Source organism: Silurus aristotelis, assembly GCF_946808225.1.
Source record: "Silurus aristotelis genome assembly, chromosome: 10".
Lineage (NCBI taxonomy): Eukaryota > Metazoa > Chordata > Actinopteri > Siluriformes > Siluridae > Silurus > Silurus aristotelis.
Genome location: NC_139583.1, coordinates 19,888,550 through 19,909,843, shown reverse-complemented (window position 1 = coordinate 19,909,843; position 21,294 = coordinate 19,888,550). Strand labels below are relative to the sequence as shown.

Genomic DNA, 21,294 nt, shown 5'->3' with positions numbered 1-21,294 from the left:
GGTCAAGCCCAAGTCTTACTGATCTTAACAACAAATCATTGGTCAATCAAATGAGCAAGAATTAAACAAATGCACCACTGAGTCTCTGTTTTGCTTTTGCTGTTTAGGGGAAAAGCTAGAGAGCAGGAATAAAAAGTATAAAAAAAACATGTGCATTTCACACCTAGGGCTTCAGTGGTGTCCCACCTGAATCAATTTACCTCTTAATACGATCATTATGACACCCCAGCTATAGAAACCGTCAGTATTATACAAAAATGCAGTATAACAGAGCGCTGCACCATAGACAGGAATCTCATGCAGTGAGAACAAGTGCCATTGCTAAAGCAAGAAACCCAATTAACAGAAATCAACAAATCTCCTTTCACTGCAGCTTCAGTTCACTGCCTGCATACATCTCTAGCAGAAGCATCAATAATAAATTCATAAAATGACCACAGGGGTTCCTGCATTTTTGTGCATTTTTGCGTGCGTTACGGTTTTCCTGGGGATTTCAAATGAAGGCAAATCGTGTGTTTTGGTGCAAATTCTACAGAAAAGAAAATCTAAATGGTTCCTGAAAAAGCTTTCCAAATGTTTTGACTAAATCTGTTTCATCTCCTCTGTCAGCTATTATAGAATGAAAAAAAAAACAGCTATTATATCTACATAAATATATATTTGAGCTTGTGTAGTTTGCTACAGATGTGGTTTGTGAGCTGACTAGTGCGCTTTTTGACCATCCAATCAAAGGAGGTGAAAATGCTGACGTTACTGTATGTCTGTTAGATGGGAATAATTTTAAACTATTCATGGATGTATTAAAAATATATTAAAACATAAGTGATTTTGATGTTGTTTAGCCCTGCAGAGAAGGCCTTGCTCCCACTGACTTTACGGTATTTTTTTCTACTTTTGTAGGTATACCGCCATCTTGTGGTGAGTCGCAGGGCTGCGGTTGACCAACAGAGGGCGCGGTTATAACGAGCAAACACACACAATGTCCTGGATGATGATCAGGAACGTCATGTACGGAAAAGTAGGTGTTATTAAATTCTTCCAGTGCGGGCTTATAAACACCCAAAACAGTTATGCAACCTGCTCTGTCCGAATACAGAGAGCTAAAAATCTAGCGGTACACACACAGAGCTTAGGAACAGCGTCAGATCCACTGAAGATTTAATGTGCTGTTATGTAATTTCCAGGTCAGGGATCTGGCATAAAAGAGAAAGAGAAAGAGAGAGAGAGAGAGAGAAAGAGAGAGAGAGAGAGAGAGAGAGAGAGAGAGAGAGAGAGAGAGAGAAGGCCTGACAATGACAAAGCATGTTAATAGAGATTAACAGGAAGATAAACATAAATAGACAGAGTTAGAATGTGTGAGAGAAAGAAAGAACGAATGAGTGTGTGTTTGAGAGTAAAAGAGAGTGTGTGAGAGAGAAAAAAACCCCAGAAGAGAGAGAGAGAAGGCCTGACAGTGTCTGAATTATGCTAATAGGGATAAACAGTAAGATAACAAAGAAAGAAAGACAGGAGAGAATGTGTGAGAGAGAGAAAAAAGAAAGCAAGAGTGTCTGTGAATAAGAAAGTAAGAAATAAGACAAAGACAGAAAGAGAGAATGTGTGAGAGAAACAAAGGAAGAACGAAAGAAAGAAAGAGATACTTATGTATGTTAATAGGGATAAAAAGTAAGAAGCCCAAAGAGTAAGAAAAAGTAATAAAGAGAGAAAGACAGAAAGAAGGCCTTACAGTGGCTGCAGTGTGTTAATATGGGAATGAACAGAACGGGAAAGAAAGTCAGTCTGAGATAAATAAGATGAGATAATGAGGGATTTGTTTTCACGTACCACTCACTCTCTCTCTTTTTCTCTCTTTCATTCAACAGAGGAATGACACAGCATTTTGGGGCCAAAGGAAGGGCTGCTGCCGAGGGAAAAGAGTGCACCACAACACAAATGTGTACACACACACACACGCACACAGAGTGATGCACAATGCTGCTGGTTTCGGGCTCATGACATAGTCTGAAAGAACATAATCAGGTATGAGAAACAACTTTCTCAGTTTCTCACTTTGGGAATACTTAAAATAGCATGAGTATTGTGTTTGTGTGAGAGAGAGAGAGAGAGAGAGAGAGAGAGAGAGAGAGAGAGAGAGAGTGTTTTCAGATGACATTGTAGGACAGCCGTGACAGTGAATGACTCTGTGTGTGTTTTTTTCCCCCCAAAGGTTTCCAAGGTAGGATGCTATAGGAGAATGGTCCTTCATGATGTGTTAAAGCCTTCTGCATTTTACTCATCCAGCTCGTTTTCTTTTTTTTTAATTATTATTATTACGAATCCCCAGCAGGCGGCACTGCACGCTGCTTTGCAGACTCTGCATTTACTGTGTGGTCACAGAAGAAGCAGACAAGAGACGATCATGATCGGGACAGCTGCTCTGCAGGTTGGTACACAATTACTAACCCTACTCTGGCTGTGACACTTCACACACTTCACTAATCCTTCTGCGCTCTTTTTCTCTTTGGTATTCCTGCATGATGTCATCACCTTTGGCTGTACAGCAAACATCGAGGCGTGTGTTTTTGATGTTTTTTTTTTGATGTGCCGCAGCATTTCCGTTGCATCACTGTGAATCAGACAGACTCTTCTCGTTTTTGTTGTTTTTTCCCCCAGACCTGACTGATCCTGTCACCTGCTGCGTTTCATTCCTGTTTTATAACCGCTTCTCTCATTCCCTTGTTTTCGCCTTTACCTCTTGGCTGCCCTCCATCACTCGGGCCTATCTGTTACTTTGTCAGCTCGAGTGAAGTGCATTAGATGAGGGCTAGAAGAGCTCAACTTACCCAGAAGACATTACTGCAATGCAACATTGTGTCCTTGGTGAAAGAAGGCAGCAAAATAAAATAAAATAAAGTTTTCCACGATCGGCTGTCTTGAATCAAGTCCGTGTTCCATATGTAGAGTCCGGCTATAAACGGAAGACTATAAAAGCAGTAGACGGCATTCCAGTACTGCTTTTAACATTTTTCCTTGTCCCGTTGCCCTCCTTTTCTTTCCCCTTTGGCAGTCGTCCATCCTGATGGCTGCGTGTTAGATGATTATTAGATGAGCATTGACTCAGGTCAGGAGCAAGTCATTGCTGTACATATATAGAAAACACTGACTATGAGCAAAATCATATACATCATATAATTAATTATCGTTTTTCTTTCTTCTGTCAGCTAATGGAACTGTGCTACTGAACATGCTGCTGGCTTGTGAGAGGGAGCATTGTACATTCAAGTAAACGAAACCATGTGCAAATCTCTGATGAAATTCTTTTAGTTGTTTTTACATAGTAACAAACAAGCTCCGGGCTCTCTGGTTTGACCCTGAGCTCAGTTTCTTTCTCTACACATGGGTTTTCTTTGGGTTCTCTGGTTTCCTCCAACATTCCACATGTAAGCTGGACTGGCTATACTAAATTGTACCTATGTGTGAAGAAGGGTGCATGAACATCTCATCCACTGATTATTCTTTCCTATTCGATCCCAGTGTTCCTGGGATAATCCTGGAAGTTCATCCAATAACCCTGACCAGATAACACGATTGCTAAAGATCACGGAATGAAAAATTGGACACTCAAGTCCGCTACTCAGCACACAAACAAGCGAGCAAAGCTTTTTTTTGTAAATCTGTTTGGAACTTGCATCAGTACCTCTCCTTGCATGGTGCTGCAAGTGCACACTGGTGTCCGGTACATCAAATGCACTTCAGCAAGGGCACTTTGGCAGCAAAATGGGTGCGTAGCTCAGGGTGATTTGACACTGAATAGTCTGCACTCCTGTCTTTTCAGGATGGGTGAGTTAGTGTTAACATGTTAATGCTGTTCATGTTTAAACAGGAAGTGAGGGATGATGTGGCACACCACCTACGCCTGTGCTCGGTGACTCAGATAGAAAATAACACTGCGGTTTGCTCACTCTCTTGTAGTGTGCACTATACTTGGCGGTTTTGTTTCCTGCACCTCCAGGCCATCTCGTTCAAACATGTCTTCATCACAATGCTGATCAATATACACGTTTGGATGGAAAACAGAACTCAGCCTATGCTCAGGGCTTATCCTGATGGCAGGTGTGTATGTGTGTGTACACACAAAGGTGGGAATGGAAACAGAATAGGAAGGCAATGAGACACCAATGATGTCATCATATTGCTGCCGCACATTCACCCGCACCAGGTGTAAATAAGCTGAACAATGAAAGACAGGCTGTCCAAACTCTGCATTGCTCGGAATTAAAGCTTTCTGCCATAACGGGTTAGTATTTTCCCATTAGTATTTTTTGTGCACACAAAAGATCATTATGTGTCATGAGAAACTCATATTTAAAACATTTGTATGAAAGCACATAAACGAATCATCAGTTTAATTGAAAATATTCATCCAATAGCATGCATACTCACTACAGACCTTTCATTTCCCTCTTGCCTTTAGCTCAGTGGTCCATTAATGTACTGTAGAATTAGAGGAATAAAAGAAGTAAGACGTGGTTATAATGGCCTTCCTGACCATCTCTGCAGGACCACCTGAAATCCATAATCCCCCCTTTGCTTTCCCCTTTAAATCCTTTAGGAGCCTGTTGGTAACATACCCAAGGTCGACACTTGATTTAAAGTCAAAATCCAGGAGATTTTTTTCACAGACTTCTGCAGTAACTCTGCCTTGATGAATCTACACATTAAATTTTTCAACATCTTGTGAAGATCTGCAGCTAGAAATGGGACCATTGGTTTATCTGTCTGGTACTTTGCCAGAAATGGGGTGACTTACTCACAGATTAAGCAAAATGTATCATCAAATGACTTAGTGCCAGGACTTGTTGTTCTTTTCCGTTCAACATCACTCACATATGTGGCCAAGTTTGGCAAGATCTACAATGCTCTCTCCAAGACAGGAGCGTTTTCTATCCATCTTGCTGGGCAGAATGATAGTGGAAGAAGACCATCTTGTGCATGAGTGACTCAAATATATTCCTCTCGAAGGGGCAGGGCAATCAGGAGTTGGGAGTTGTGGCACGTAGAAAAGCATCGGCTCTCCAACCTGTTGTTGAAAGTCCTTTCTGAAATGCCCCATTCACAATATGCAGATCACAACTGCCCAAATTCAAGAGGTTCAGTCCATATTCATCAGCAAGGGACTTTTTGTCATTGTAAAAGGACCAATTAACATTTGGTCCATCCATGGATATTTGCAACATGTTTTTCTTTGGCAATGCCTCAGTGCCTTTCTCGAAGGCCAATTTGAGATCATCTGCTCTGGCGTGCCCCATGAACTACGTATCAAAAAATTGTGTCTGAACCTGATCACCATTCCAAAATTAGACACGAAAGTCACACTGTTTTGATTGTGATTCCCGGTTGAGAGACTCATCAAAGAGCGACACATAGTTCTCATGTCCAAATTTGAGCTTGTTGGTGAGCGAACATTTGAAATGGGGAGCTAAACCATAAATGCATACGTAGGCGCACTTTGTCCGGCCACATGAAATAAGCTCTTTGCAATTTCACTAGCAGGGAACCTTGCAGAGAAATGATGACCTGGAGAAATAAAATAAAAAACTATCATCTCTCCTGAACATATAAATAATGAAAAATGTTACAACATTTTTTTTTTTACAAAATACATGAATAAAAATCAAGCAGGCCTTTGATTAGCATTTGTTATCACTACAGTCAATAAGAACCACAAGATACAACCTTTACTTTGTAATAAAGACATTTCTAAAGGGGTTTATGAACACTCCTTTATGATTAAGAGTCCTTCGTTTTATAATAAATTTATGCTGGTATTAACTTAAGAACTAAAGGTGTTCTAAAACATATTAGGAGTGTAACGGTACACAAGTCACGGTTCGGTACACACTTTTTTGTAAAGTCACGATTCGGTAACATTTTTGTATGGTTGGTGGATAGAAATGCAAAGCATAAAATTGCTTATCGTTTTTTATTAAGCATCAAAAGTAAAAATTTTTAAAACAATTTAAAATGCATGTTTGATTAAATAATATGTACAATTATATTTAATATTTTATAAAAAAAAAAAAAAAAATTTAATTAATGCAATACACTTTTATATTGATTGAATTGGGTAATCAATGAAATTGCTATGCAAATTAAATTAATTAAATAAAAGTAAATACATTTTAAGAGAAATTCTTGAAGCTGGACATAAAACGCAAAAAAAAACAATAGCTAGCTTTAGCCTTAGCCACTTCCTGCCATGTACAGAAGCCTTGTACCGGAAAATTTCAGAATGAATGCGTGTACCATTACACCCCTAATAAATACTATATACATGTCTACATGTCACCTGACAAAAAACCCCACAATGTTTTATTTAAAAATAGTCACAATGTATTTGGAACAATAATTAAACTCTAATACTTATCAAAGAAAGTACAGTCACAATTAAAACAATTAAAATCTTTTTAAAAGCACTTGAACAATATTACTCTGTATCTTCGGAACATCTTCCGTTCCTCACATCCAGTTCCACAGCTGTTCTTGTACATGCTCTAGTTACCTCGCGCATTGACTATTGTAACTCTCTTTTGTTTGGGTTACCTCACAAACTCCTTCATAAACTTAATTCGGTCCAGAACTGTACAAGATTCTGCTTCTCACTTTCAATGCAATTCATAATCTTGCACCCTCATACATCTCTGTCTTGCTTCATACCTACACTCCAAAGTGCACTCCCAGATCTTCCTCACCCTCTTCCGCTCACTGTACCTTCCGTTTAGTCACTCTGGGGTTTAGGGCATTTAGCTGGGCTGCTCCTCATCTGTTTAATTCTCTTCTACAATCGATGTGAGATTGCGACTGTCTGACAACTTTTAAATCAAAATCAAATCAAATCAAATAAAATTGTATTCATCACATACACATACATACAGGGTACGACATGTAGTGAAATGTTTTGTACGATGGTCCGGCATGAGGGAATAATGCCGGACTTAATCATGCCTCAAAACTCATCTGTTCAGACGAGCCTTTTAAAATATAAATGTATTATTATTATTATTATTATTATTATTATTATTATTATATTACTGCAGTAACATTTGTGCCTATATACTTTTGTTTATATATACTTTTATACCTTATCACCTTATACCATTTTACTTTTAATTTTTTTATAGAGGCACATGGACACTTTAATGACAATCACAATCATTCTGGGTCACTTTAATCTGTACTCTGTCTATATCTGTCATACACATCCATCTATCCTTTCTGTTTAATTCATGTATGTGTATATATATATACTGTATATTATACTTTTTTCTTCCTGTGTGTATGTGTGTGTATATATATATATATATATATATATATATATATATATATATATATATATATATATATATATATATATATATATATATATATCCTTACATTTAATACTCTCTAGTCTAACTATATTTTTAATATACTTTTGTACTTTATTTTATTCATTTTTACATTTTCTTTACTTTAATCTTTATATTGTATTTCTTTCCATGTTTACAAGTCAGACAGTGGAAAAAAGCATTTCACTATGTCATACAGTACTTTGTATGAATGTGTATGTGACAAATTAAATTAGAATTTGAAATTGGATTTAATACAATGAGGAGAGAAGGCTGATTGAATGTACATGATGGTAAGCAAGCTGGAACGAAAGATAAAGATTGCAGCTTTATTCTCCATAATTATTCCATACTAGTTTTAGTTTTCCTTTTTGGTGAATAATTACTTGGTTAAAAACATTTAAATGTAAAGATAATATTGTGAATACATAAAAAATATGAAAAAATATGGATAATATAATTGGCAAAAAAAAAAACAAAAAACTACTGCCTGTATATATAACTTATTTAATTAACGGTCGCCTGAGGGCGCTATACGTCCACTGTCAAGTGCAAAACGCTGCTCTGGAAAGTTCGATATTTCAATACTATATATAATAAAACATGCTGATGCATATGTTTTCTGCCTGTATATATAAAATATACAATTATAAAGAAAATGCTTAGCATGACTTTAATGCATTAAAGACAGTGATATTCTAAGAGAAAATTCAGTACACATTATATACAGGCACGCAGAATATGAACTCAAAGTGTGCATTACGTCCCTATTTCAGGCTCTTCTACTTGACTGTACATAATATGCTTTATTTATACAGTGTTCATTCTTATTCTTATTAATAAGAATGTTCCTTTTGAACACAGCAAGTGTCTCAGGTCAAATGTGACAAATCCTAGTCTGAATAATCAAGGGGAAGTATCGCAATGGAAAATACTCGAACACGAATAGCAATGTTTAAAAATCCCAATATTCTACAAATATACTACAAATATTGTAGTAGTTCTAGTTCTATAAGTTTAGCTATCCGGCTATCATTCCATTGTATCTAGACAGACTCTTAAACATTTACTGACAAGATTAATTAATATTATCATTCTCAAAATTAATATATTAAAAAAAACCCACAACAAATTGGGTTTATCTATAGTTAAATAAAACCAATATTAAACACATAACACAACTAGACAAAATTTAGATGACCTTACACATTGGCCTTTGACAGGAAGTAACATAGTTTGGCGATTGTCCAGTAAGTTAAAATAGGGTAGAGAGGAAGAGAGGAGACAAAAAAAGAAAATGACAAGGCTTTGCTTTGCCAAAAGACTGAAGTCAGTTAATCTCACAATCAAAATAATTACTCAATTCCTATCACAGATTTATAAATCTTTTTTCTTGTGTTATCTTTTAATAAATAGAATCGATTATAAATGCAGAGATCAGTGGGATCGCTTGTTTTGTGTGTGTGTGTGTGTGTGTGTGTGTTATAATAAAATAAAGGATATTACTGTTAAGTCTTAAGAATGACCGCTAGATCGGTGGGGCTTTTAAAATAGCAAACAAAAATGTATATCTTTATTATATAATAAAAAGATTGACAGGTTTCATTTCAATCGTTAAATTAATCAAATAAAACTCTGTGGGAATTTTTGTGGGAAGTCGAAGCTTAAATGCTACAACTCTCGTTTTTTGTATAATAGGAAAACATTGTAGTATGTGAAGGGTTTTCCCAGGCTGCCACATGTTTACCGTGGGTAGAGGACCTGAAGGGAGAGTACATCAAATTGCAGTGTTCATGTTTGACCATTTTGGCTTTTATATGCACAAACACAAGCACACTCATGGTGATGCTCATATCTTTTTGGAGAAAATTACGAAAAATCCTCAGTTAAGGAACATAACACTGTTTTGCTCCCTCGATCTCTTTCTTGTCCATATTTCTGTTTCTCTTCACCCAGTGCACATATTTAACCTGTTCTTGTGTTGTAACATCCGCCTGCCCTACATCACTCCTTATTTATTTATTTATTTATTTCCCATTTTTTAATCCCTCCTCCTGCCAGCCATCATCTTCCCTTGTGTCTTCATGCCCTCGTTCATTTTTTGCTCATGCTTTTCACGCACTGTTCCATCTGTGCCCTTGTTCTCTCCCCCATCTCACGCTCTCTTGCTCTCTCTCGATCTCTTTCTCTCTCGCTCTGTCTGTCTCTCTCTGGTGTCACTACATTGATCAGGCTGCAGCTTAGCTGCATTAAAATATGCATTAAAAAGGGCTGCAGAAAGCGAGATGAGCCTGTCTATTCTGTGAGTGTGGGACAGACACCACGCACAAGTGTGTGTGTGTGTGTGTGTGTGTGTGCGTGCGCATGTGTATGCAAATGTATAGACACTGTTTTTTTCCCCCTAATCTCCTGCTCGCCACCACTGCTGCTAACCCGGGATCGCCATCGTTTTTTTCCCTCTGACATTAGCATTCTAGGGTTCTGCTTCTTCCGCTGTATCTTTTTTTGGTCATTTTGCCTTTCAGCTTTCCTCTCTGAATCTTTTCTTCCACAACCTCTACAGAGCACTCGTTCCTAGTGTACTATCATCCACCCTTTCATCCTTTTCCCTTTTTCGCAGCATGCATCTGTTTGGCTCTGCCTTTTTCTTTTCCCTCGCTCTCTCTCACCGTCCATCATCTTCCCTGGTGTTTCTGCAGTGTTTCTGATGCTAGCATCGTATCGTACTCAATCCCTCGCTCTCTCTCACTCTCACCTTCTACATCTCTCTGTCTCTCGCTCTCAACCGTTTTTCAGCCATGTTGATTAAAGTTGCAGTGGCTATTCCAGAGCAAAGTCGATGCCACCTCTGAAGCTCAGCGAAAAGAGAGCTCTGAGAAAAAATAGAGAGCGAGAGAGAGAGAGTGAGTGCATGAGAGAGAGAGAGAGAGCGAGAGAGAGAGAGAGAGAGAGAGAGAGAGAGAGATGACGCACAGACTTTGAGAGCAGTGCTAGACAGCAAGCAACGAGTCAAACGAGTCAATTTTTATTTTCGTTGCAAGATGGCGCATTTTTCTGTTTCCTCTGTTTCACCTCATTCTCTGATTAACCGAAATAAATAGTACGTTCTACGTGTTTCCTCTTCTGCAGAAAGCGCCGTGATGCGATTCTTGCTCTCCATATGACTGGACACCAGCAGCTGGGTGTCATTTTGCTGAGGTAGGGGATTTTTTTTCTAATTTTATTTAGATTTCTAATTGGTAAGAAAACAAAAAATCCGATACTATGATTGTCCACCTTTTTTATTTTCCATTGCAATTTTACGATGTTTTAAATGAGGGTGTGGCAGCATTCGTTTCCGCACATCTGCAGACAGGGAGTTAGAACGCGGAAAAAAAACAAACAACAACTCCCAACAATTAGCTAGTGCATTGCACTATTACGCAGGTTTACTGAATTGTACAGCGAGCCGCCATCGCAGGAAAAGATGCAGCAAGCCCACAGTGTGAGAGTCCAGAGGCTGAGCAGACAAAACCCACACACACACACACACACACACACACACACACACACACACACACACACACACACACATTTAGGAGCAGAGCAGGCAAAGCCGCCTATCCTCCATCTTAACATATGCCATTGAGCTGATCCTTAAGCACAATTTTTACTCTGTTCACCATTCATCACCAAGCTTAATTGCTGATAAATCTGTTGCCCTGACAACAGAGGCCTGTTTCAGCAATGATCATGCCAACTTCTCCGCCTTACTACATAAACTCTGCACACTGACTTTAGATTTTTGTATTTGTGCATTGATTTTCTATACGCACATCAACGCACAAAATGTTATAAATCAAAACATTATTTTAAAGTGTATCCCCAATGATGACATACGTAACTCTATGTGGGTGGATGAACTGTGCTTTTTTTTTTCTGCTGTGTAATTCATGTAGCGCTTCGCATGTGGTTTTCTATCTCTTTCTTTTTTCTGACTCATGCTCTAGTATTCAGAGACACACTCACGGCCCGGTAGCTTTCACAAACCGCATGCGGATTATGAAGAAAATGTTTATTTCCTTTTAAAAAACACCTTCGAAAACAGGAAATCTTGCGTCTTTTTAACATAATGGCATGTGTGTGTAGGTGTTAATATTTCTTTTGTCTGCTGCTTATTTTTTTTTTTTCCATGCTAACTGCTAGGCAGTTTCCATTAGGTACATTGAAAGAAATTTGCAAAAATCATTTTCAAAATCTATCGTAAAACCAGGATGGTACCAGCTTAGTTTTTGTGGAAAACCGTGACGCGCAAGCGGCGTTCAGAATCGATAGTGATCTGAACCGTCAGCTAAACCCCAGCAGCCATTTTGTACTTACTGAGGCTAAATCATCTCTGGATCGTGATTTTAAAATGGCTGCGCTGCAGTGATGAAATGGGCAGTAGTGCAACTCACACGAAGAAAACCGAATAAGAAACGCAGGTATAAAGGAATGCAGTCGGAGGATATCGAGATGCGAAGAGAAAGGAAGAGCGATAAGATAAAAATTTAATGACAGATATAGGTAATAACGACATAATAAGCATATAAAAAGAATGTTAATACAGTAGAATGTGAAACATATACACACAAGTGATTTTATTTTAATGTGAAAAGTAATAATATCCAAAAACTAAATACAAATAGATGTTGGTTAATGGAATTCAAGAAACACGATACAGGAAATCAGCATTAGATACTTTCAGTTTATGCTCGTAGCATAGAACATACAAATGCCTACACACGCACACACACACACACACACACACACACATTAAATGATAGTTATCAGTATTATGACCTGCAAGTATAATAACCTTTGGATCTATAGAGAATTAAAAACCAACAACAAAATCTATGAAATATCTATGAAGTATCAAGTGGACAATGCAGGAAGCATTTTTGGGCAGCATTTGTAGTTGTAATGAAAGATCCTTCAAGCAGCCCCTCTCTTTCATCTCCTATTTCTCCATCTGTATCTCTGATATACTGTGTATAGCTCTACAACACAGGATTTCTTCATTAAAGAGGGCGCAACCTGTTTAGAAACCTAAGAGTCCTTTGAGTGTCGCTTTGCTGAACAGTTATTGTGCTTAGCACACGAATGGCTATTAAGTCAGTAAATACTGAAGGAGAAAAATTTTTTTCATTGTTAAAGCTCTGCTGCCATCTTGTGTTTCACAACAACAGTGTAAGCCTTCATTCTGTCGATGCTGTTTACAGTTCGATGTTCAATGGCGCATGTGTAACTGAAATAATACAAGTTAATATAACAAGATTTAAGCAACATCTGTAAGGTAAGTATGAAATAGGGTTTGTATTTATGGTGTTTCTTTGACTCAGATATATGTGTAGTTTGTTTTGCTGTCAAATATACGGTCTGTTGTGGAAAAAGAATAAATACCACATAGTTTCGATGAAGTGTCTTCATGTGCCTAATTTCTAACATCAACCTCATTTATCAATCTTGTTGTAGTTTTAAACCAAACAAATTTTTCACCAGATTTACAAAATCTAATGCACGGATTTACTTTATACTCCTGTTCATAAACTGCAAATTAACTGTAAATCACCAGGCGAATGCACAACAAAGGAAACTCTATAAAAAGGCTAACGTCAATGAGTTTAAAGAATAAAATGACTACTAAATGGAAAAAAAATTACTCAGAGACCGTACTGGAATTACTTTTCACTCATGTTTACAAGATTTGATTTACAGAATTTGTAAAGGCCATATATAAAAAGAATCCGAGATTCATCAAGAGTCCTCACTGATACAAATTATATACATGGATGAATTTCTGCCGTTTATAACAGAAACCTTTTTTTTTTTCATTTTGAGATACAGTAACTATCATGTTATGGCTGAAGGGGTTTGCTCTCTAATGTGTTCAGGATAAGCTGGATGATTGCAGACACCACACAAGGGAGTATATACCTCTTATTAAAGGCTAAAATGCCAGATTGGTCACTTATATTTTCGGATATGTGCCAGCAGCAAGATATCAAAGCATGGACAAAATTGGGATCGATTCAGTCAGCCAACTTAGCGCTGGTTCTAAAGAGTTGCACAGCATTAATAGATGATGCAATACCACAGACCTACAAGGCAGCTTTCATTGTCTGAAAAAAAATTCTACCAGTAAATCCATTCCCTTAAAAGGGGCAGCGTTCCACTAATATCAATTCTGCCATTTACACTGTCTCACTGTATTACGCCCATTCTTTTGTTGCATGTATTTGCAATATATTAGAAGCCTGATGGGAGCTGAACCACCTGCCTGTCTTCCTCCATTAAATTGCTTTTTTTTTTTTTACTTTATTTTTTTCATTAACTTTTACATCACTCCTGGAGGTTGAGGTATAGCTGCAGACAACCTGAAAAATTATCCTAAGTGAAGAATTACAAACAAGATCACAAAAGCTCAATTAGCATTATGCTAATCCATGAAGATGGGCAGTGATTTATGCACATTCACTCAGTGTTCATTTCATGCATTAAAATATTGTAAAGTCTACTTTAATAGTTTAAATAATTCAGCCACGGTGGAGGGATTTCAAGCATAAACATCTTGCCACAGAATCTTTAGTGTTTAATGTAGAATTTGGAACAGGCCACTCCAAGAAATAAATGTTTTCTGAAATTAGGAATGCAGTCATGAACTTTCAAGATTTGGTGAGATTTGTTGCCTTCCCTTCTTTTCCACTGAATGAATTGAAAATGTATTTATCTCCAGTTGAGCAGCTTTTAGCAGCAGTCTGTACTGCTAAATTTGTTTTTGTATAATGGTGCTCAAAATGGTTTTGTTGTTGCTCCCTTACATTCTGGTTTTCCATATTCAGTGGTCCTATTTATTTATTTTTTTAAATCAAGCTAACCCCAAAAGTATGTACCTATGTTTATGTCGATTTAAATTAGATATCTACCAAATTACTTGTGTGTGCCAACACACTTGGCCAATTAACCCGACACTGATGGCATCGCAGCCACTAACCTGCCTGGAGAAGCAAACTTTGCTCTAACTGCTGTAAAAACAAAATTTTTTTTTTTATGTTACCTCATTTAAATCATATAAATCACTCTTATACAAGCTTTTGTATAGTTGTCACCATGTGTAAATAAGGTTTTGCATGGGCCACACTGTATGTTGTATGTATTTTATTTTCTATACTTAAATGACGATTTGTCCAATTAGGTATGTTTTAAGTATTTAGCATGTTAAAACCTTGGTACCTTAAGTTTATATCTCAGAATCTCAGAAGTTTTAAACATTAAAAAGTTCTCACAGAAATTTTCTATATAACACTGACCACTAACTTTATGTCCATATGACATTGTTTTCTCTCTCATCCATACTTATAGATGATGGTGGTCCATTCCAGCTTTAATGGAATGATGGACAACCTTCATCCGCACACTGTCCTTTCTCGGCTTAGTGAACAACGATCACATGGCCTGTTCTGTGATGTTACCATCGTTGTAGAGGACATCAAATTCCGTGCTCACAGAAACGTCTTGGCTGCAACCAGTGGGTATTTCCGCAATGCTTTCACAGCACCTGAGACTTGCAGTTCCAGCCAGGTGCTGGAAATTCCAGATCTAAAGTCAGAAGTTTTTGCCAGCATCCTTAATTTTATTTACTCCTCCAAAGTGGATTTAGCAAGTAAAGGGGACAACAAGTCTTTAATAGCTGCAGGGAAAAAGTTAGGGATCCCCTTTCTCGAGAAGCTTCTTGATATTGAAAGACAAGACTCTGGAATTGCACAAAGCCAAACCATTGCTAAGTCAGAAAGTTCGCTGAACCAGACAAAACTTTCTGTTTGTTGCACTTTGAAGAATGAAGCACCACGACTTGAGGAGCAGGAGTGCTCCAAAGGTCCACGTATTACTAATGCTTTCTCCATCACAGAAGTGCCCGAAGTTAACAACCCATTTACTTCAGTGGACTCGCATAGTAATGGTCAACAGTCACCAGACATGGCGCACCAACCACTATCAGGAGTACCATCCGTTGAAAGTGAATCGGTTGATGCTATGTTTGAACACTCATATGCTGTAACCCAAGGCCATCAAACATCTGAGCAAAAAGAGAAGGTACAAGAGTATGATAAAGAGGCCCTAAAGCCTGCAGTGTTACCCTGCAAGACTCTGACAAACCATAGGCTTGGTCCTATTAAAAAGCGGCATCGACATTGCAAAGCCCTGGCACCCATATCCAACGAACCTAGTGAACTTATTCAGAGTCCTGTTAGCACTTCTGTTGTGCAAAATGGTCCTCCTGACTCCACATCTATGCTTCAGTCTTCAAGCTCAAATTTAGCCTTGTGTTCTGCTCCAGAATTGTTGCCTCCACCTGAGATTTTGCCCCCACAGGATGATGATCCACCTTCTTTGGTTCCCGAGGATGTACCAACCTCTACAACATACCGATGCCTGCAATGTCCTGAGGCATTCAGCAGTTCAGCACTTCTTGCTGTCCACATGCAAAGCCACAAGAGAAGATTTGTCAGTCATCTGTTTTGCAAGTACTGCTATAAAAAGTTCATACACTTGAAACGATTGCGCAATCATGAACAAGTGTGTTTGAAAAGTCTACCACAGCTGGAGTCAAATGACATAGAGGCTTCAGTCAGTCTAGACTCAAACAGCACACCCATTCTAAATGATAAATCGTTTCCAAGTTCTGATCTTTCAGACACTCCACAACTTGATAGTACATTATTAGGCCCAATGGATGCACTTCAAGAAGAAATTACAGAATCGAACGGTCAACGAGCTTATAAATGCAGTGTGTGCAAACGAGCCTATGTAACTCTGTCTAGCTTAAAAAGGCATGAGAATGTGCATTCATGGCAAAGGGCATATCCTTGCCACTACTGCAATAAAGTCTTTGCTTTGGCAGAATACCGGACCAAACATGAGATCTGGCACACAGGGGAGCGGCGCTATCAGTGCATTTTCTGTTTGGAGACCTTCTTGACTTACTACATCCTCAAAAACCATCAGAAGTCCTTCCATGGCATCGATCCACGTCTGGCAGTAAAAAAGAAATCTGCTAATGGTGGTTTCAAGGGAAGTGTATACCCAATAAAGCTCTACAGACTTTTGCCAATGAAGTTCAAGAAGAAAAGGTACAAGACTTACAGTCATACTTACTCTGAAGCCATCGGCAACCACGAGAATTCTTTCACTGCCCCACCAGATCTTAACTCACAAGCTGATCCACTCAAAGGCACAGCTCCTATTTGTAACTCGGAGAGTGCCACTAGTAGCCAATCATTATTTTCAATGCCTGTGACTTTTATGGCAACACCAAAAATGGTGGCTTCGGAAATGCCTCACATTACCTTTGACCAGCCATGTGATCAACATGTAGAAACTCAGTTGCCTTCGGATAAGAATTTGTCTCGTGTAGAAGAGGAAGGCTTTACATCCACTAAAACACATACTGGATTAGCAGGTTTTCAGGCCACTGTGTCACCTGTTTTTGGTTGTGGATACACCCAATCTTTGACAACAGAGGAAAACACAAAATCCTCTACAATAAGGCACAGAAATGACTCTTCTTCCATGCAATGCAGTAGCAGCACAAGCAGGGATGGTCTGCCATTCCTAAACATACCGCCTGTGTGCTCATTTGAGGGACTGAGTAAGCTTAGTGAATTATCAGCAGCTGCCCAAACTATTGAAGTAATGGCTAATCAATTGCTTCAGCCACAGCCGGAGACCCTGATGCAGAATCTTCACCCTAATGGAAAGACAGAAACATACATTGCCAAGCCTGCTTGTCCTGGTCCGTCAGTGAATAGCCAAGTCTTGCCACTGTGTCAGATAACTGTCAAAATCGGTAATGAGGCGATTATTCGTCGCAAGATCAAAGGATCTAAGCTGTTTCCAAAGAGGAAAAAGAGAAGAAACTGGAAGCAAGATAATAAGGAAGGTAACACTGCGGGAGACGATGCAGGTTTTCCAAACTTGCGCTTACGGACAGACGTTTCAAGCTCGGTCACAGAAGATGAGCCATACGAGGATGTGAACGATCCTGAAAACGATAAACTGTGGCGTCCTTATTACACATACAAACCTAAAAAGAAAGGCAAAAGATTCCGATCCAAGCGGAAAAGATTAAAGGTGGCTCAATACTACACAAAGCCACTGTCTCCTGAACCAGATGATGACTTCATGGAAATGGATTGTGGTCTAGAGGAAAGAGCAGCGAAACCTGAGTCTAGGATGGAACTAAGGAGTCAAAGTCCAAAAGAAACATTTACCTGCGGTCGCTGTAGTAGCTCTTTCGTGACTTCAGCATCCCTTAGCATGCATATCATCAACTGTCATCAATCTTGCTGCAAGATTTGTGGTAAACAGTGTCCTCTCGAAGAGCTTCCCAGTGCAGATGTCCCATTCGTTGAGGATTTTGCCTGCCAAAGTTGCACCGAGGACAGCTCCTGCTTTAACTCGACAGAGATGACTCGTAGCCTGAGTACTGAAAAGCGCTACCGCTGCTCATACTGCCCGCAGCGGTTCCTCTACCTTGCCACCAAAAGGAGCCATGAAGCAAAACATCTCGAGAGGTTCAGTACAGAACACAGCTGTCGGTACTGTTCTAAAGTGTGCAAATCTGCACTGCTGCTCAGTATACACGAGAGCAAGCATTTCAATATGGTAAAAGAGACAGAAAATAGTGAGATAAAGGCAATCTCAAGATCATATTTGCCCGCTTCAGAGAGCAAAGAACAACCGAAGATTGAACCTTGGGCAAGTCCTGAAATCTCATTACCACTTAGCCCTAAAACTGAGGAGGCACTGGAGGCAAAAATTTCTAAACACCATAAAAAATCATCCATTTTGCTGTGCTATAAAGGTGACAGGACTTCATCTCCATTTCATCCAGAAATACAGAGAAGAAAATCTAAGAAGAAAAGCTTCGTGGAATTTTCGAAAGACTCCACTCTAGGCTTGCTTGACACTGAAGTGCATAAAGGCTATCTTTCAAAAAGTTTAACAAACAACCATCTCAACACATCCAATCTCTATCCAACATGTCTGACAAGAGTGCCTGCTATTAAGGGAGCTCCCCTGCAGTCACCCAAGTCAGAGTGGCGTATGTGTAAAGAGGAACCTGGTTTTTACACCCACAACTGATCCTGAAAAAATGAAATGCAGAAAATGAGGTTACATAGTAAACTTTAATGAGTGTAGTACAAATACACACATTTCTAACTGACAGAAATGGAAGTTGCTATAGTCACTTTACAATGGTGTAGATATAAAGTATTTTTTAGTTGTTTTCTGCAAAATACTGTTGGTAGTTTTTTATGTTTTTTCTACGAGCGGAGAAAATTATATTTTTTTATGATTTCATTCGTCTCCTTGGATCAAGTGGGTGTGACTTTGCTTATTAGATGCATAACAGAAGCAGGACTTAATCACATTGTAAAGACTGAATTCAAATGTTCTCATTGTCACGTTCACATTATTCGTTAGATGCACTTGAATGTGTTTCATTCATTTTTCATTCATTTTGAACTACTCTTTTAAATTAATTAAGCTAATTGTTTGACAGTTGACAATCGCTGCGTAGATGCCACGCCACTGTAACTGCAGTATCTTGCAAATCGGATAAATTAAAATCTATTTTACTCAGTGTTTGATTATTTTGAGAAAAAAGGTAGTTCAAAAGGAATTGAAGTAAGTCATTATTGTGACTCAAATGGGTTGACTCAATGTTCAATTCAGCGAAATGCAATGGTTGTCGTTACAGTGATTGATACGGTATGTTAACCCAAAGTGTTTATGATGCCCTCTAGTGGCTGGCTGTATAAATTTAACCTTGCCTTTATCCAAGTGAATGGACTAAGCTATTTTTTCACTTGTTAAGTCATTTATTCCTGGCACTTAAGCGCTGTAGAATTTCTCTTCCTATTTATATTTCTTCCAGTTTTACTGTTTATGATGAGTACATATTAAAGAAGTAACATCCTGTAATAATGCACTTGCATTGAAGGCACGCAGACACTTTTGTTATCTGCCAGACCTTCATAATTGGGGTCTACACAGTACATGGGGTGTTGTATTAATTAAAACTTATGTTTGTGTGCCTTCTCCTTTGTCATTGGGCACAGCTGTAATTATGGTTTCATTAGTGATTGACTAATGTTTCACTTGTCCTGTAGTTTAATCCGTTTGTTTACAGTTATTAATATAGTAAAATATTTGAAGGTATTGCCAAAGTATTCCAACTGCTCAAAGTTACTAATGTGGGCTGGCTTTTAAAATAAAGTTGAAAAAATGGGCAACCTGTGCATGCCCAGTGCAGTTTTGAATGTTTTATGAATGTGATGGTTCTCTTTGGGTGTTTCTTTTTTGGGAGGGGGTTCTTTTTTTTTTTTTGCTGACCAAGTAAATCTATATAATCTGTAATTTCTGATTTGATAACAATTGTATTTTTGTGCTTTGTTTTATTATTGTGACCACCTGTAAAGACTCCAGAATATGATTTGTACTGTACTGTTCCTAAATCCACTGCTCTAGCAGTACAGATCTTGAAGACATGGGTGCACATTTTGTAATCCAGTATAGCTTTAAGCAGTAGATCCACCTCATTTTTAATGCATACGTATAAATCTTTGCATTATTATTTTGTTTCAAAACTTTTGGTCATGTTGAGATTTTTCATATTTCACCTTTTTTGCTTCTCAGTATACATGTTTTTAGAGTTATTCTTGACACGATAGACATAATACCATAAGACACGTTGTCGCCGCGTTGGAGTTCTCAGGTCTAATTTCTTTTTCTGCTATTGTTTTTGCATTAATACACATTTTGCACACCTTCAACATCTTTGAAGCGGTTATTGGTAAAGCTCGATTCATATTTGCTACTCTTGTCTGAGTTGGTTCGGAGATTGGGATTTTAGAAAGTGTTTATCATTGTAAAATATCTAAACGCTTATCTTTCTCTTCTGAATAACAGCAATGTCACTGATCGCTATAGGACCAATGTTCCAATTGTTCACACAAATGCTCCTATGAAGAATACGCAATAAATATTATTAATTGCAATAAACCTGTGAGTATTTATTTTGTAGTAATATCACCAGAAACAACAGTAAATGGTTTTTCTTATGTCAGAGACTTTTCTTTTTCACCTTTATTGTGACTGGGCAAATAACATTCTGGTGAAAAAACAACATAATAGTAATAGTAAACACCTGCATTAAACTGAAGGCATAAATGTGTGCAATCTTTTATACTGGGGCAACACAGAATTCACTAATCACATTTAATATATTGTTTAAATAATTATCATACACCTGCTATCAATGATTTCAGTCTGGTTAAAAAAATACACATCAGCTGCTTCTGTATGACTTTATGACTGAATTTATGGAGAATTTCCATATCATCAGATCATCAAATTTATCATAGAAGATCTACAACAAGTGGAGAAAATAAGGAACCCGTTTCACCAAGAGCAAGACGTCCCTATGAAATTCACGAACTTATCAAAAGAGCCTATGGGATCATAAAGAAGGTGCAGGAATATCTGGTCCAGTTCTGGTCAATCTCCAAATGTCTCTCATAATCGTCACATGGGTTACATGATTGTGTGGCTGTACAGAAGCCTTGTAGAACTCTAAAAATCTCCTTCACCTGAATTTGGGAAAACCATATGTTATGGTTAAAAGGCAGGGTTTTTTTTGTTGCTAGTTCTAAATACCAGTCTGTTTTGGCATAAATCCAGCAGATCTCTTTTAGACAATTAAAGAAAAATCTTACCTTCCAGCATTCAAAGCACTAATCCAAGTCAGACATTTTGGAATCGCAATGCTAAAGTTCAGTTCTACAGTATACCTTAGTAAGAACCTGTGGAATGACTTGCTGAAGACTGTGCACAGGAAAGC

General features: G+C 38.1%; 2 protein-coding genes across 6 annotated transcripts in view; one reads left to right on the top strand and one right to left on the bottom strand.

Annotated features, from left to right (window-relative positions):
• fbxo36a (F-box protein 36a) overlaps nt 1–21,294 on the bottom strand; it is a 48,075-nt gene that overhangs the window by 21,354 nt on the left and 5,427 nt on the right. The window contains exon 2 of one of the 4 annotated variants that reach the window (XM_083552746.1): nt 13,730–13,778. The exons of 1 other annotated variant lie outside the window; for it this stretch is intronic. Coding sequence is in view for 1 of the 3 variants with exons in the window: in XM_083552747.1 (XP_083408873.1) it covers nt 2,823–2,849 (27 nt within the window). In the remaining 2 variants the exon portion in view is untranslated. Of the gene's footprint in view, nt 1–1,824; nt 1,897–2,822; nt 4,110–13,729; nt 13,779–21,294 lie in introns of those variants that run through there. 2 more of the 4 variants (XM_083552747.1, XM_083552748.1) reach the window with 2 other exon arrangements.
• zbtb38 (zinc finger and BTB domain containing 38) lies at nt 973–20,456 on the top strand. Of its 2 annotated transcripts, XM_083552604.1 has the most exons (5): nt 973–1,018; nt 1,863–2,019; nt 2,324–2,422; nt 10,497–10,565; nt 14,751–20,456. In XM_083552604.1, the coding sequence occupies exon 5, from the start codon at nt 14,751–14,753 to the stop codon at nt 18,531–18,533; it is 3,783 nt and encodes a 1,260-aa protein (XP_083408730.1). In that variant the 5' UTR covers nt 973–1,018; nt 1,863–2,019; nt 2,324–2,422; nt 10,497–10,565; the 3' UTR covers nt 18,534–20,456. The 2 variants fall into 2 exon arrangements, with proteins under 2 accessions (XP_083408730.1, XP_083408729.1); XM_083552603.1 differs by lacking the exon at nt 973–1,018 and having other exon boundaries at nt 1,922–2,019; nt 2,207–2,422.